Source organism: Lissotriton helveticus, chromosome 2_2 (assembly GCF_964261635.1).
Source record: "Lissotriton helveticus chromosome 2_2, aLisHel1.1, whole genome shotgun sequence".
Classification (NCBI taxonomy): Eukaryota; Metazoa; Chordata; class Amphibia; order Caudata; family Salamandridae; genus Lissotriton; species Lissotriton helveticus.
Window position 1 is genome coordinate 184,946,002 of NC_136060.1, and position 14,400 is coordinate 184,960,401.

At 47.5% G+C, this 14,400-nt stretch overlaps 1 protein-coding gene across 1 annotated transcript in view; it reads right to left on the reverse strand.

The window, feature by feature from the left end:
- UBE2K (ubiquitin conjugating enzyme E2 K) overlaps positions 1 to 14,400 on the reverse strand; it is a 261,905-nt gene that overhangs the window by 151,655 nt on the left and 95,850 nt on the right. The window contains exon 2 of the mRNA XM_078678315.1: positions 13,731 to 13,824. Coding sequence (XP_078534441.1) covers positions 13,731 to 13,824 — 94 coding nt within the window. The remainder of the gene's footprint in view (positions 1 to 13,730; positions 13,825 to 14,400) is intronic.

The following is a 14,400-nucleotide window of genomic DNA, read 5'->3' on the forward strand; positions in this document are numbered from 1 at the left end:
CCACAACCTACTTCTGGCACAGGGACTCGCTCGATAGCTATAACTTCTGGATGGAGAAGGGCAAAGTGATCCTCCGACATGCAATAGATTGTTGGTGGCATGGAAGGAGGGATAGTCTCGAAGGGGAAGCCCCTTCGGACTATCCGCAAAACCCACCTGTCCGATGTGATGCTGTGCCAGTGTGGAAGGTGATGGTGAATCCTGCCACCCACTGGCAACTGACAGCCCTAAATGGTCGGACTAGGTAGGTTTGGAGGCAGCTGCAAGGGGGGATATTGGTGGATTGGCCCACCATCTGCCTCCCCCCGGACCCACAAAGCTGGGTCCCCGTCCCTGGCCGCGCAGAGGCTGGGTGGTTTGTGTGGCCCTGTGTGAAACGTGGTGGGGCATCCGTTCCGTGGCCTCGAAAGGCAGACTGCATGGGGCGAGAAGTCACTGCAAAGCCGAAGAACCTGGCCGTAGCTCTAGAAACCTTGAAGCGGTTGAGCGAGTTGTCTGTCTTGTCGCTAAACAGGCGACTGGCATCAAAGAGCATGTCCAAAAGGGTAGACTGGACATCTCCAGAGAAGCCAGAGGCACTCAGCCAGGCGTAGCGTCTTAGTGCTACGGACGTGGAAATCGTCCTACCCAGCGAATCAGCAGGATCAAGTCCACACCGGATGGTGAACTTTGTGGCATCTCAAAACTCAGCAACACGCCGGGTGAGCACAGTCCTGGCCTCCTTCGGGCACTGTGGCAGCCCCTGCGCAACCATGTCCCACAATGAATGTGTGTAACGTCTCAAGAGACATGCAGTGTTCACCGGCCGCAGTCCTAAACTGGCAGAAGAAAACATCTTCTTCCCAAGATGGTCCAGCTTCTTGGATTCCCTATCTTGAGGAGCTGTAGGGAAAGCGCTTCCTTTCGAAGAGGAGGCTTGGACCACCAAGCTCTCGGGGGTAGGTTGTTGGGAAAGGAAAAATGGGTCGCCCGGTGGAGTCAGGCGATCATCCTATCCACAGGAGCCCATGTGCTGGGCTGTGACCAGGAGCCCAGGTGGATGTCAGTGAAGGCCTCATTGAAAGGCAGCAAGGGCTCCGAAGAGGCAGCTGCTGTCTGAAGCACCTCAGTTAGGAGGTTAGTCCTCTCCAGCACCATAGGAAGCTCAAGGCCCATAGCCTCAGCCGCTCTACGCAACACCACAGCGTAGGAAGCTCCATCCTCTGTTCAGTCCAGCTCTTCAAGCTGGTCTGCCAGAGGGCCAATAGACCCTTTCCAATCCTCCTCTAGCCGCCCCTCAGAGCGATTGATCTTTCTGTTAGAGCGTTTGATCTTTCTGTTAGAGCGTTTGATTTTTCTGTTAGATCTTTCTGTTAGAGGGTTCGATCTTTCTGTTAGAGGGTTCGATCTTTCTGTTAGAGGGTTCGATCTTTCTGTTAGAGGGTTCGATCTTTCTGTTAGAGGGTTCGATCTTTCTGTTAGAGGGTTCGATCTTTCTGTTCGAGAGAGAGTTTGATCTTGCTGTTCGAGAGTGTGATCTTTCCGTTCGAAAGAGAGTGTGTGAACTTTGTTTGAAAGAGAGAGAGTTTGATCTTTGAAAGAGAGAGAGTTTGATCTTTGTTTGAAAGAGAGAGTTTGATCTTTGTTTGAAAGAGAGAGTTTGATCTTTGTTTGAAAGAGAGAGTTTGATCTTTCTGTTTGAAAGAGAGTTTGATTTTTCTGTTTGAGTGTGAGAGAGTGCAAGAGTGAGTGAGAGAGTGCGATCTATGTTCGAGAGTGAGAGTTTGATCTTTCTGTTCAAGAGACAGTTTGATTTTTCTGTTCGAGAGAAAGAGGGAGCGAGTGTTTACTGTTCGAGAGAGTTTGATATCTCTGTTCGAGAGAAAGAGTTTGATCTTTTAGTTACAGATAGAGAGTGTTTGATCTTTCTGTGAGAGTGTGTGTGCGAGAGAGTGCGAGAGAGTGAGTGAGTGCGAGTGAGTGAGTGTGAGTGTGATCTTTCTGTTCAAGAGAGAGTTTGAGCTTTCTGTTCAAGAGAGAGTTTGATCTATGGCGGACCTACTGTACTTGCTGGGGTTCACCACCAACGTGCCAAAGTCACCTGACTTTCTCTCAGATACTCCCTTTCATCAGAGCTGTTCTGGAAAGTGTAGTTTCGGGCCTATCCCCTGGAGCAGAGAGTCTGGGATATTCGGGCTATGATACAGATGTTTCAGCCTCTATCGCGTATTATGGTGAGAATAATACTAAGGGCGTTGGGTCTCCTGCATATGCAGGATCTGCAGTGGTACCTTAAGTTCCAGTGGGTGCAGAATCAGGGGAAACTTTCCGACTAAGTCTAGATCTCAGAGGGAACTGCACAACATTTACAGTGGTAGGTAACAAACCAAGCTTGAGTCAGAGGAAGATCCCTCTCCATTCCCCAACCAGTTCCAACAGTGGTGACAAATGAGTCACTTATGTGGCAGCCATTTGGGAGATGCAGAGATCAGTGGCGTAGATGCCCTTTCTGCCCCTCTTTCAGAGGTTCTCTTGTATATTCTTCCTTTGGCCCAGCAGGGCCCTGCTCTGGGCACTCAAAGGTTATCTTGCAGCTATCTGGTTTCATTTGGCTGCCAGATCAACACTCTTAATTCAAGCCCCCAATTGTGAATAGAATCTTTAAGGGCTTTACTCATCGCTTTCCTCCATCTCCTTTCATAATGCCCCAATGGGACTTGAACCGTGTTTTAACCTGTCTTATGTATGGTCCCATCGAGCCTCTTCACAACTGTCCTCTCAGGGTCCTCACTCTGAAAACTGCCATCCTTGTTGTCATCACTTCTGCTCGCAGGATGAGTGAGCTTCAGGCTCTATCTTCCAAGCCCCCTTTCTTATCTGTGCATCCAGACAAAGTGGTGCTTAGATTGAGGCCTTCTCTTCCACCCCTATTGACTTTCTCTACTGAGGAGGGAAGATATCCCGAAACCCAGGCCATGTCCCGGGTCTAGAGATCGGGGGAACAACAAATCTACTTGCACCTACATAGGTGAACCACTTACGAACTTTCAGTAATTCTTCGAACTTCAGGCACTACACATACCAGAGTGCTTAGGGGCGATCCGGAGGGGCTAGCGGTGTGCGGTCCATTGCTGTTTTTTCTACATAAGGGCTCCCTTGAGCCCCCCAAGCTGACGAGCTTCTGGACGACGCACCTGCGTGCTGGGCAACGAGGCCCGTGACTGTTACGAGGCGGCCTTCTCTTCCACCCCTATTGACTTTCTCTACTGATAAGGGAAGATATCCCGAAACCCAGGCCATGTCCCGGGTCTAGAGATCGGGGGAACAACAAGTATCTACTTGCACTTACATAGGTGAACCACTTACGAACTTTCAGTAATTCTTCGAAATTCAGGCACTACACATACCAGAGTGCTTAGGGGCGATCCGGAGGAGGGGCTAGCGGTGTGCGGTCCATTGCTGTTTTTTCTACATAAGGGCTCCCTTGAGCCCCCCAAGCTGACGAGCTTCTGGATGACGCATCTACGTGCTGGGCAACGAGGCCCGTGACGGTTACGAGGCGGCCTTCTCTTCCACCCCTATTGACTTTCTCTACTGATGAGGGAAGATATCCCGAAACCCAGGCCATGTCCCGGGTCTAGAGATCGGGGGAACAACAAGTATCTACTTGCACCTACATAGGTGAACCACTTACAAACTTTCAGTAATTCTTCGAACTTAGGCACTACACATACTAGAGTGCTTAGGGGCGAACCGGAGGAGGGGCTAGCGGTGTGCGGTCCGTTGCTGTTTTTTCTACATAAGGGCTCCCTTGAGCCCCCCAAGCTGACGAGCTTCTGGACGACGCACCTGCGTGCTGGGCAACGAGACCCGTGACGGTTACGAGGCGGCCTTCTCTTCCACCCCTATTGACTTTCTCTACTGATGAGGGAAGATATCCCGAAACCCAGGCCATGTCCCGGGTCTAGAGATCGGGGGAACAACAAGTATCTACTTGCGCCTACATAGGTGAACCACTTACGAACTTTCAGTAATTCTTCGAACTTCAGGCACTACACATACCAGAGTGCTTAGGGGCGATCCGGAGGAGGGGCTAGCAGTGTGCGGTCCATTGCTGTTTTTTCTACATAAGGGCTCCCTTGAGCCCCCCAGGCTGACGAGCTTCTGGATGACGCATCTGCGTGCTGGGCAACGAGGCCCGTGACTGTTACGAGGCGGCCTTCTCTTCCACCCCTATTGACTTTCTCTACTGATAAGGGAAGATATCCCGAAACCCAGGCCATGTCCCGGGTCTAGAGATCGGGGGAACAACAAGTATCTACTTGCACTTACATAGGTGAACCACTTACGAACTTTCAGTAATTCTTCGAAATTCAGGCACTACACATACCAGAGTGCTTAGGGGCGATCCGGAGGAGGGGCTAGCGGTGTGCGGTCCATTGCTGTTTTTTCTACATAAGGGCTCCCTTGAGCCCCCCAAGCTGACGAGCTTCTGGATGACGCATCTGCGTGCTGGGCAACGAGGCCCGTGACGGTTACGAGGCGGCCTTCTCTTCCACCCCTATTGACTTTCTCTACTGATGAGGGAAGATATCCCGAAACCCAGGCCATGTCCCGGGTCTAGAGATCGGGGGAACAACAAGTATCTACTTGCACCTACATAGGTGAACCACTTACAAACTTTCAGTAATTCTTCGAACTTAGGCACTACACATACTAGAGTGCTTAGGGGCGAACCGGAGGAGGGGCTAGCGGTGTGCGGTCCGTTGCTGTTTTTTCTACATAAGGGCTCCCTTGAGCCCCCCAAGCTGACGAGCTTCTGGACGACGCACCTGCGTGCTGGGCAACGAGACCCGTGACGGTTACGAGGCGGCCTTCTCTTCCACCCCTATTGACTTTCTCTACTGATGAGGGAAGATATCCCGAAACCCAGGCCATGTCCCGGGTCTAGAGATCGGGGGAACAACAAGTATCTACTTGCGCCTACATAGGTGAACCACTTACGAACTTTCAGTAATTCTTCGAACTTCAGGCACTACACATACCAGAGTGCTTAGGGGCGATCCGGAGGAGGGGCTAGCAGTGTGCGGTCCATTGCTGTTTTTTCTACATAAGGGCTCCCTTGAGCCCCCCAAGCTGACGAGCTTCTGGATGACGCATCTGCGTGCTGGGCAACGAGGCCCGTGACGGTTACGAGGCGGCCTTCTCTTCCACCCCTATTGACTTTCTCTACTGATGAGGGAAGATATCCCGAAATCCAGGCCATGTCCCGGGTCTAGAGATCGGGGGAACAACAAGTATCTACTTGCACCTACATAGGTGAACCACTTACAAACTTTCAGTAATTCTTCGAACTTAGGCACTACACATACTAGAGTGCTTAGGGGCGATCCGGAGGAGGGGCTAGCGGTGTGCGGTCCGTTGCTGTTTTTTCTACATAAGGGCTCCCTTGAGCCCCCCAAGCTGACGAGCTTCTGGACGACGCACCTGCGTGCTGGGCAACGAGGCCCGTGACGGTTACGAGGCGGCCTTCTCTTCCACCCCTATTGACTTTCTCTACTGATGAGGGAAGATATCCCGAAACCCAGGCCATGTCCCGGGTCTAGAGATCGGGGGAACAACAAGTATCTACTTGCACCTACATAGGTGAACCACTTACGAACTTTCAGTAATTCTTCGAATTTCAGGCACTACACACACCAGAGTGCTTAGGGGCGATCCGGAGGAGGGGCTAGCGGTGTGCGGTCCATTGCTGTTTTTTCTACATAAGGGCTCCCTTGAGCCCCCCAAGCTGACGAGCTTCTGGACGACGCACCTGCGTGCTGGGCAACGAGGCCCGTGACGGTTACGAGGTGGCCTTCTCTTCCACCCCTATTGACTTTCTCTACTGATGAGGGAAGATATCCCGAAACCCAAGCCATGTCCCGGGTCTAGAGATCGGGGGAACAACAAGTATCTACTTGCACTTACATAGGTGAACCACTTACGAACTTTCAGTAATTCTTCGAACTTCAGGCACTACACATACCAGAGTGCTTAGGAGCGATCTGGAGGAGGGGCTAGCGGTGTGCGGTCCATTGCTGTTTTTTCTACTTATGTGGCAGCCATTTGGGAGATGCAGAGATCAGTGGCATAGATTCCCTTTCTGCCCCTCTTTCAGAGGTTCTCTTGTATATTCTTCCTTTGGACCAGCAGGGCCCTGCTCTGGGCACTCAAAGGTTATCTTGCAGCTATCTGGTTTCATTTGGCTGCCAGATCAACACTCTTAATTCAAGCCCCCAATTGTAAATAGAATATTTAAGGGCCTTACTCATCGCTTTCCTCCATCTCCTTTCATAATGCCCCAATGGGACTTGAACCGTGTTTTAACCTGTCTTATGTATGGTCCCATCGAGCCTCTTCACAACTGTCCTCTCAGGGTCCTCACTCTGAAAACTGCCATCCTTGTTGTCATCACTTCTGCTCGCAGGATGAGTGAGCTTCAGGCTCTATCTTCCAAGCCCCCTTTCTTATCTGTGCATCCAGACAAAGTGGTGCTTAGATTGAGGCCCTTGTTCCTTCATAAAGTGGTTACACCATTTCACATAGGACAAACTATCACTTTGCCCACTTTTATCCCACCTCTGCACCCTTCCAAGGAGGAGGAGAGACTCCACCGTCTAGACCACAAATGCGCACTGTCCTACTTTGACCGCACAAAAGATTTCTGGGTGGATGATCAACTCTTCGTTGGCTATGTAGGTACCAAGAAAGGTCAGGATGTTCAAAAGCGTACCATCTTTCGATGGGTTGTCCTATGTATAAAAGTCTGTTACGCTTTAGCGAATAAGGTACCTCCAGTGGGGCTGCGTGCCAATTCCACTTGGGCTATGGCATCAACCACTGCATTGGCACGTGGGGCCCACTTCTTGACCACTGCCAGGCAGCCTCGTGGGCATCCTTGCACACGTTCACCAGACATTACTGCCTGGACGGCTATTTTGCGCATTCGGTCCACCAGGACTTTCTGGTGTGAACTTAGTTCGCAGACCCTCCACCGGGGATGGTATTGCTGGGGTATCTATTCTTAGGTAAGGAATCGACAACTAACTTTCAGATACTTACCTTTCAGTTACTTACCTTAACAGTGTATCTGTAAGAGACATAGGTTAGTTGTAGATTCCTTACTGCCCATTCCATCCTCCCACTCTGCGAACTGACTTCTAGGGATAGGGACTACCTTACAGGGCCCTAGTTGTGACGCACCAATGGTCAGTGTCTTTCATTGCTATGCGGTTCTGGCATGGAAAGTCGTGTCGGATCGGACGTTAGCACGCAGGGGTGCGTCTAAGAAGGCACTGTGAAGTCATCCCAGCGACCACAATGCCAACGACAAATGCGGAATCAACCAACGTCACCTACCGACGTGCAGGGGTACTGATAAGAAAAAATTCTCCTGATCCAGCCTGACATCTGGGTGTAATTCTAAGGTAAGGAATCTACAACTAACCTATGTCTGTTACAGATACATTGTTACCAAAGGTAAGTAACTTGTTCTTTAGATATACAGCTCATTATTTCAGATTCAAATTGAATTAGGTTACCTTTCCTATGAACAAAAAAGTGATACATATACTGTACTACAGCCCCCCCCCCTCCCTTTTAACTTTTCAATTATTTCATTTTTGGCTAAAACTGATATTTCTGTATTTATGGTGATTTGGTATTCATATACCTGCCAAATATAAAAAAATAATTGCCAAAATGTCTAAGGCTCACAAAAGAAATTCACATTCTTTGAAAATATATTTGGAAAGATGGGTTCTTTTGTTACAGAACAAAAGTTAAACCGGGTTGACTTGTGGTCAAAAGAAATTCACTAATGAAAGAAGCCAGCTATTTGCAAAACAAAACAAACAAAAAAAACACAGTCCTGTCATCAAGGGTGGCTGAACTGAATTTTCCCAAAATGATTATGTCCTACTCAAAGGAATACTGACAGTAAGGGGAGTTAAAGGCAGCACAAATACATCAGAGCCCTCTTTCTAATTAGGGATTGAAGCACCCTAGATACCAACTACTGTAACCAGAGACAAATTCACTAAGACAGTAGTAGGCCCTTCTATGCCCCTTATACACATTGCACATTTTAACAGTCCTACCTGTTGAACAGTGTACGGTAAATGAAACATTCTTTCAACAGAACCATAACAAAACTTGGCAGATCATCCGTGGCACCCTAACCACAGAGTCAAACCTTTCACCTATTAATTCTGTTGTTGGGAAGGTTCTTCCATTTTGAGCAACGAAAACAGGAGCCAAATAGTCAAATGATGAGAACGCAGTCTAGGGTTTTAAGCATGAATTATAAAAGATTTTATCAGTCTCGGATCGTCATAGGATTCTTGAGAGAACAGCCTAATCCTCGCCTTCGGGTTCTGCCATATAAGGATCCTGTAACTCATCACTATTTTCTCCAGCAGCCTTTTTAAGGTACCATTTTCAACAACTATATTTCCCATGAGCCATTGGGAAATAAAATCAGAAATAGTACATCTATTCACAGTGCTCCCTTCTATAGAACGGTCCCTGCAGCTCTCTTATCTCCCTCTTTCTTCGCTGCTCCAACAGTATTCAGATAAGTGTTTTCCGTCTCCCTGGTGTTCTTTATTCCTCGCAACACTGTATCGCTGTGCTAGCGGTATTATTTCTCCGACAGCGTTACGGATCGTAGAAGTGTCATTGTTTTTTTCCCTCAATAACGTTCTCCTTCCTCCGCTGTCGCGACTCGACTGCCGGCTAGCATGCGGTGTGGTGTGGTCTTCCGATCGCCAGGGGGCATGCACACTTATTTTGATATGTGCACAGGTATCACGGCCCCTGGAGACAGACTCGCTGGATCCTGAGGACCTTCCCCACAGACGTTCAGCAGAGTGGTTCCCGGCTCTCAAGGTGGCTGCCCACATGGCAAGTAGATTGCGTAGACCCCTTGATGAGGAGATGAGGGGCTGCCTTAAGGCCGAGTGCCCTAGGCCATCTTTAGAGGGGAAAGTGGCCCTCACACCAGAGATTGACGCTGAGATGGTGACTTTCCTGGCTAAATTTGTCTGTGACCACAAAAAGGGCATTGCTAGATCGTGGCGCTCATGCCAAGACAAACTTCTGGATCTAGCAGGGCCCCTCGCAAAGATCATGGATGCGAAGGCCTCCGGGTCACTAATTTCCCCAGACACTTTGTCCGGTAGGGTTCAGTGACCAATTATTCTTCTTGGGAACATAAACCGCACAATCCCCACCAAACGGCATAGAATGCTGCTGACCAGGATCGACCCAAAATTGGGGGAACTCCCCACCTCAGAGGCAGGTATGGTGGCCAGGGCAATCTCTTTGGGGATCCCTTCATTCTGGAGTTGGGCACATTTGTCAACACTTTTAATTACCTAGATAAAGCCCCTACCTCTATTAGGATTTTTTTTACCCCCCCACTGTTTTTGGCCACAGCCGGTCGAGGTAGGGTGCGCTCGACCGGCCATTCCTTCCATCAAGCCTCCAGAGGTGGTGACTCCAGTTGAAGCCAATGGCAGGACTCCAGCAAGTTTGGAAACTTTTATCCCACCAAACACTACCCCCGGCATCGGGGTGGCAGAGGAGGCTTCAACAGCAGCTTCAGCAATACACAAGGTGAGAGTACAGACCTCGGTGGGGCTCCGAGTTGGTGGTCGTCTGGACTCTTTCACACCGAACTGGCAAAATCTCTACTCCGATGTGTGAGTTCTTCATATAATGAGAGGCTTATGGATAGAGGCTTACGGATAGAGTTTTACGCTTCTTTGACAAGCCCATTGTCCCAGACCTTTGATCTTCTTAAAGGAGCAAAGAGCCCTGCTGGACCAAGAAGTCACCAGTTTCTTAGAGAAGGTGTGTATTGTTCCACACAACGGCCCATCCGGAAGGGTTCCTCAGTAACCTCTTCCTGATGGGAAAATGGGATGGCGGTCCACGCTCTGTTATCAACGTGAAGGAGTTCAACGGACGGCTCCTATACCGCCACTTTAAGATGAAGTGATGCATCTTTTGACAGATCTTCTAAAGGCCTTAGATTGGATGGTACATCTGGAAGACGCGTACCAGACGGTCCCCATCTTTCCGCCTCACAGGCGCTACCTGCAATTCCATTGGTGTTCAGGTTTTTGAATTTGCTTCCCTACCTTTCGGTCTCTCATCGGACCCTTGGCACTTCACCAAGTTGATGAGGCAGGTGGTCAAACGTTTGTGGGTGTGAGGGATCCATCTGATAGTCTATCTCGACAACATTCTGAACATGAATAAATGCCCACAGCGCCTATCCTTACACTTGCAGAAGAGGCCTTGATCTTCTGGAATCCTTAGGTTTTGTGATCAACAAGGAAAAATCCGCTCTTGGCCCGGCCCTTGCAATATCTGGAATTCCTGATAGACTGTCAAAGCGACCCACTGCCTCACGGATCGAAAGCCGACCAAGAACAGGCACAAGCTCAGTAGTACCATCTCCAAAACTCCATACAAGTGATCTTTACGGCACCCCTACACTACCGCACACTGCAATGCCTGAAAATTTCTCATTTGCAGACGGGCCTTGCGAACGCACAGTAGATTCGACTCTCAGCAGAAGCAAAGGAGGAGATGCACTGGTGGATTGTCCATATGCAGGCGTGGAACAGCCGAGCGATATTAGTCTTTCAACCAGACCTCGTGATCTAGTCTGACACCAGGGGCTCCGGGAGGGGAGCACGTTGTAGGCATTTCTCCACCAGAGGAAAATGGTCTTCTGCAGAACGTTCTCTACACATCAATTGTCTCGAACTGATGACCGGTTTCTTCGCCTTCAGATGTTGGACAAAGGAGAAAGTTCAGTGTTTGGTTCTCTTGAAGATGGACAACATGGTGGCGGTCCAATGTCAATCTGGGGTGGTGGGGGACAGTCCACCCTTTTGGACCTAGCGCGCACACTATGGGAGTATTGCCTGGCCAACCAGATTTCCCGGTCAGCAGAACATTTTCAGGGCAGTTCCAATCAAGTGGCCGACTGGCACTCTTGGGATTGGAGGGATGTCAGTCTCTGGCAATTGCACCCTCATATATTTCGGCAACTGCAGGAACAGTGAGGTCCTTTTTCGATGGACATCTTCGCGTCACGTCTGGCCTTCCAACTCGATCGATACTGCAGTTGGAGACCGGACCCACATTCGATGGTCATGGATGCCCTTAAGGACTGGAGCTAGGCGTCCGCAAATGCCTTCACGCCCTTTGCTATGATAATGATACTGGTGGCTCAGGTGCGCAAACAGGCAGACCTGGAAGGGACTACCCCAATCTGGAGATCGCAAGTATGGTTTCTAGTGATGATGGAACTTTCTTTGAATTTTTCAGGATCCCTAGGACAACCCTCACCCTCTAGTGCAGACGGGTTCTCTTCGTCTCATGGCAGGTTACCGGGACCTTTGGAAAGTACTGGGGATTTCACGAGACACTGCAGCCCTGCTTGCCAAGGCATGGGCGGATAGTACAGACAAACTGTACCAATTCTGCCTCGTCTAGATGGTTGGGTTGGGGTCTCCAACACCAAGTGGATCCAGTGGGGGAGGATGTTGTCCAGATTTCGAATTTTCTGGCAAGCTTGGCTTCGCAAGGGTTGGCCAACAGGTCTATCAATACCTTTAGGTAGGCAATCTCTGCAGGCCACTTGCCAGTGAACGGCCATCCAGTGAGGGCACTCCTCCTCAGTGTGCAAATTGTTGAGGGGCATTTGGTTGTCAATACCCTCTAAACCTAGGTACTCAGTCCTATGGGACGTGAATTAGGTGCTTTCTTGGAATCAATCCTGGCCTTCTAATAAATACTCGTCTAGGAAGACACTATCAGCGAAACTGGCTATGCGGATATGCTTAATTTCATACAGTCAAGTTTCGGATGTTCGAGTCCTGGACATTACAGGTAGTTTTTACCCGGGAAGTGGTGACCTTTCAGATTTCTCGCCGAACAAAGTAACTAAGTGGGTGACATATCCAGCATTTGAACAAGTTCATAAATTGTGTATGGTTAATGCATTGAAGAGGTATGAGATGGTTACGGAGGAGCTGCGTCCTCATGGTGAGCGTCAATTATTGATTGCCCTTACTAAACCTCATAAAGCAGTTTCTTCCCCTACGATTGCCAGATGGATTATGCAAGAGGCGGGTATTGATACTTCCCTCTTTGGGGCCCACTCGTGAGAGCTGTTATGGCATCTAAGGCTTTCTCCTTAGGAGCTAGACTGGAAGACACTCAGCGCAGCTGATTGATCATCTGATTCCACTTTTTAACAGTTTTATTTTAAACTAGTGTCCTCTCTGGCAAACATAGTAGTTCATCAGCTTTAAACCAGCCTAATCCTCGTCTCCGGGTCCTGTCATGGAATGAAAAATTTCCTAGCTATCGTAAAGAAAAGTTTCAATTATTTTAAGGACACGGAGGAGAGGATTAGCCCACCCTCTGCTTCTTATCTCAAAGCTCCTCCCGGGAGGAGACACAATGAACTGCTGGGTCTTGAGGATTGTGTAAAACTTACATCAGCTGCAATTGAATGCCAGTGCTCATAATTACGTCAGTGACTTGTCACATATGTTTTGGCCTAGGGTGTAACATGAGGAGCTAGGTTTCCTACTATACATTGTTGATTGATAATTGACCAGCTTATTATGAGTCGATAGACAACTTGTTTTTTTCTTATTACCAAGAACGGAGTCAAATAAACAAGAGTAGAGCAAGCGGATCGAAGCAGTGTACGCAGGTAGAAAGAGGGAGATAGAAGGGCTATGTGGTAATGTAGTTGCTGAAATTGGTTTCTTGAAAAGGCTGCTGGAGAAAAAGTGGAGCGAGAACAGCCTAGTCCTTGCCTCCGTGTCCTTAATAGAATTTAAACTTTCCTTTACGATAGCTAGGAAATTTTTCAGACTTGCTACTTCAGTCATTCACCAAATACCAAAATATAATCCCACGGCATCAGGTTGCCAGAATGAAACTTCAATGCATTCACAGCCAAAATACAATCCCACACACAGAATACTCGCAGGCACCAGCCTTTCAGGATGAGACCTCAAACAGTACTCATTCAGTCAACCATAAACATCTAACCACAATATATTAGGTCCCAAAAACACTATGTAAAATTGTACATGCATCAAAATCCAGAAAACTTTTAAAATGAAGACCTGGACGCAAAGATTTACACAAATATTTCCCTAAAGGTTTTTAATTATAGGTTATATTTACAGTCAATCATTACTAGTACTGACGGGCTGCACACAATATTTCTAATAGTTTGTGCATCCCAGCTGTATAACTTAGTCATATTGATTACGTAATATTTCAAATAAAAGTGCTTTTGAGCATTAAAAAAAAACATTAACTTGAATTTTCAGGCTTGAGAAGAAAATCATGCCATACGCTGAAGGAGGCAATGTCACTTAACCATAGTTTTATAAGTGATTACAGTATTTTCAACCACAGGAGAATGATTTCAAAAGTTTGTTTGGACTCTATAACATTGTATGACTTTGAATGCTGGGAACACTTGAGGGAATCTTACCACTTTGCATGTTTGATAGAAGAATATTGATTTTCAAACATCATTTCTATATTTGCATTACTTGCCTGACAACTTCAAACATTTGGGCTGTGCAGACCATAAAAAAAATAGATATATTTTGAAGGATGAGGACTTGATAAACTTAAAATACAAAAGCTATACATGCCTTCATATGGCGTATCCGGAGGTCCTGCTATTTCGCCTCTTAACTCTGTAAAATTTTCATCTACAAGGTCTACTTTTATTTGATTCTTGCTGGTCTTAAAAAGAAACAAATAAAACATTAGTAACAAACAAGGATACAGTGGCACAGCAAACAATTCATGTATTGATAAAAAACACTTGCAAAACAATCTAACACATCCATTGTTTAATTCTGCATGGAAAAACCGGTGCCCCTTTTTTCGCTCAGCTGTACATGCAGATTATTTTGCCAATATAAAATCTCATTTTTTTCAACAATTGAAACAGTTGAACACCAGACTCTGAAAAAAACTAAGAAGCTACAACTTTTAAAATCTGGTAGTTTATTAAAAGAGCCTTATCATCGAAACAATCTTAAAGTAAGTTGTTGCGGGGAACTACCAGACATTTTTGGACGTCATATTAAGATGCACCTTGAACTGATAAGCAGGTACCAAAAATGCATTAGATATAAAAAAATGTTTTAATTTTACTTCTAGAATATTTATTGAGAAAACAATGTTTTTAAGTAATCAAAGAAAGTAGGGCATGCAAGAGGGAAAGGTTAGGTACAGTGGCTCGAAATGGTTATGTCTTAACACCCGGCAATTGTGAAAGTACTTAGAAACTTTCTATCAAGAACAATATATTAT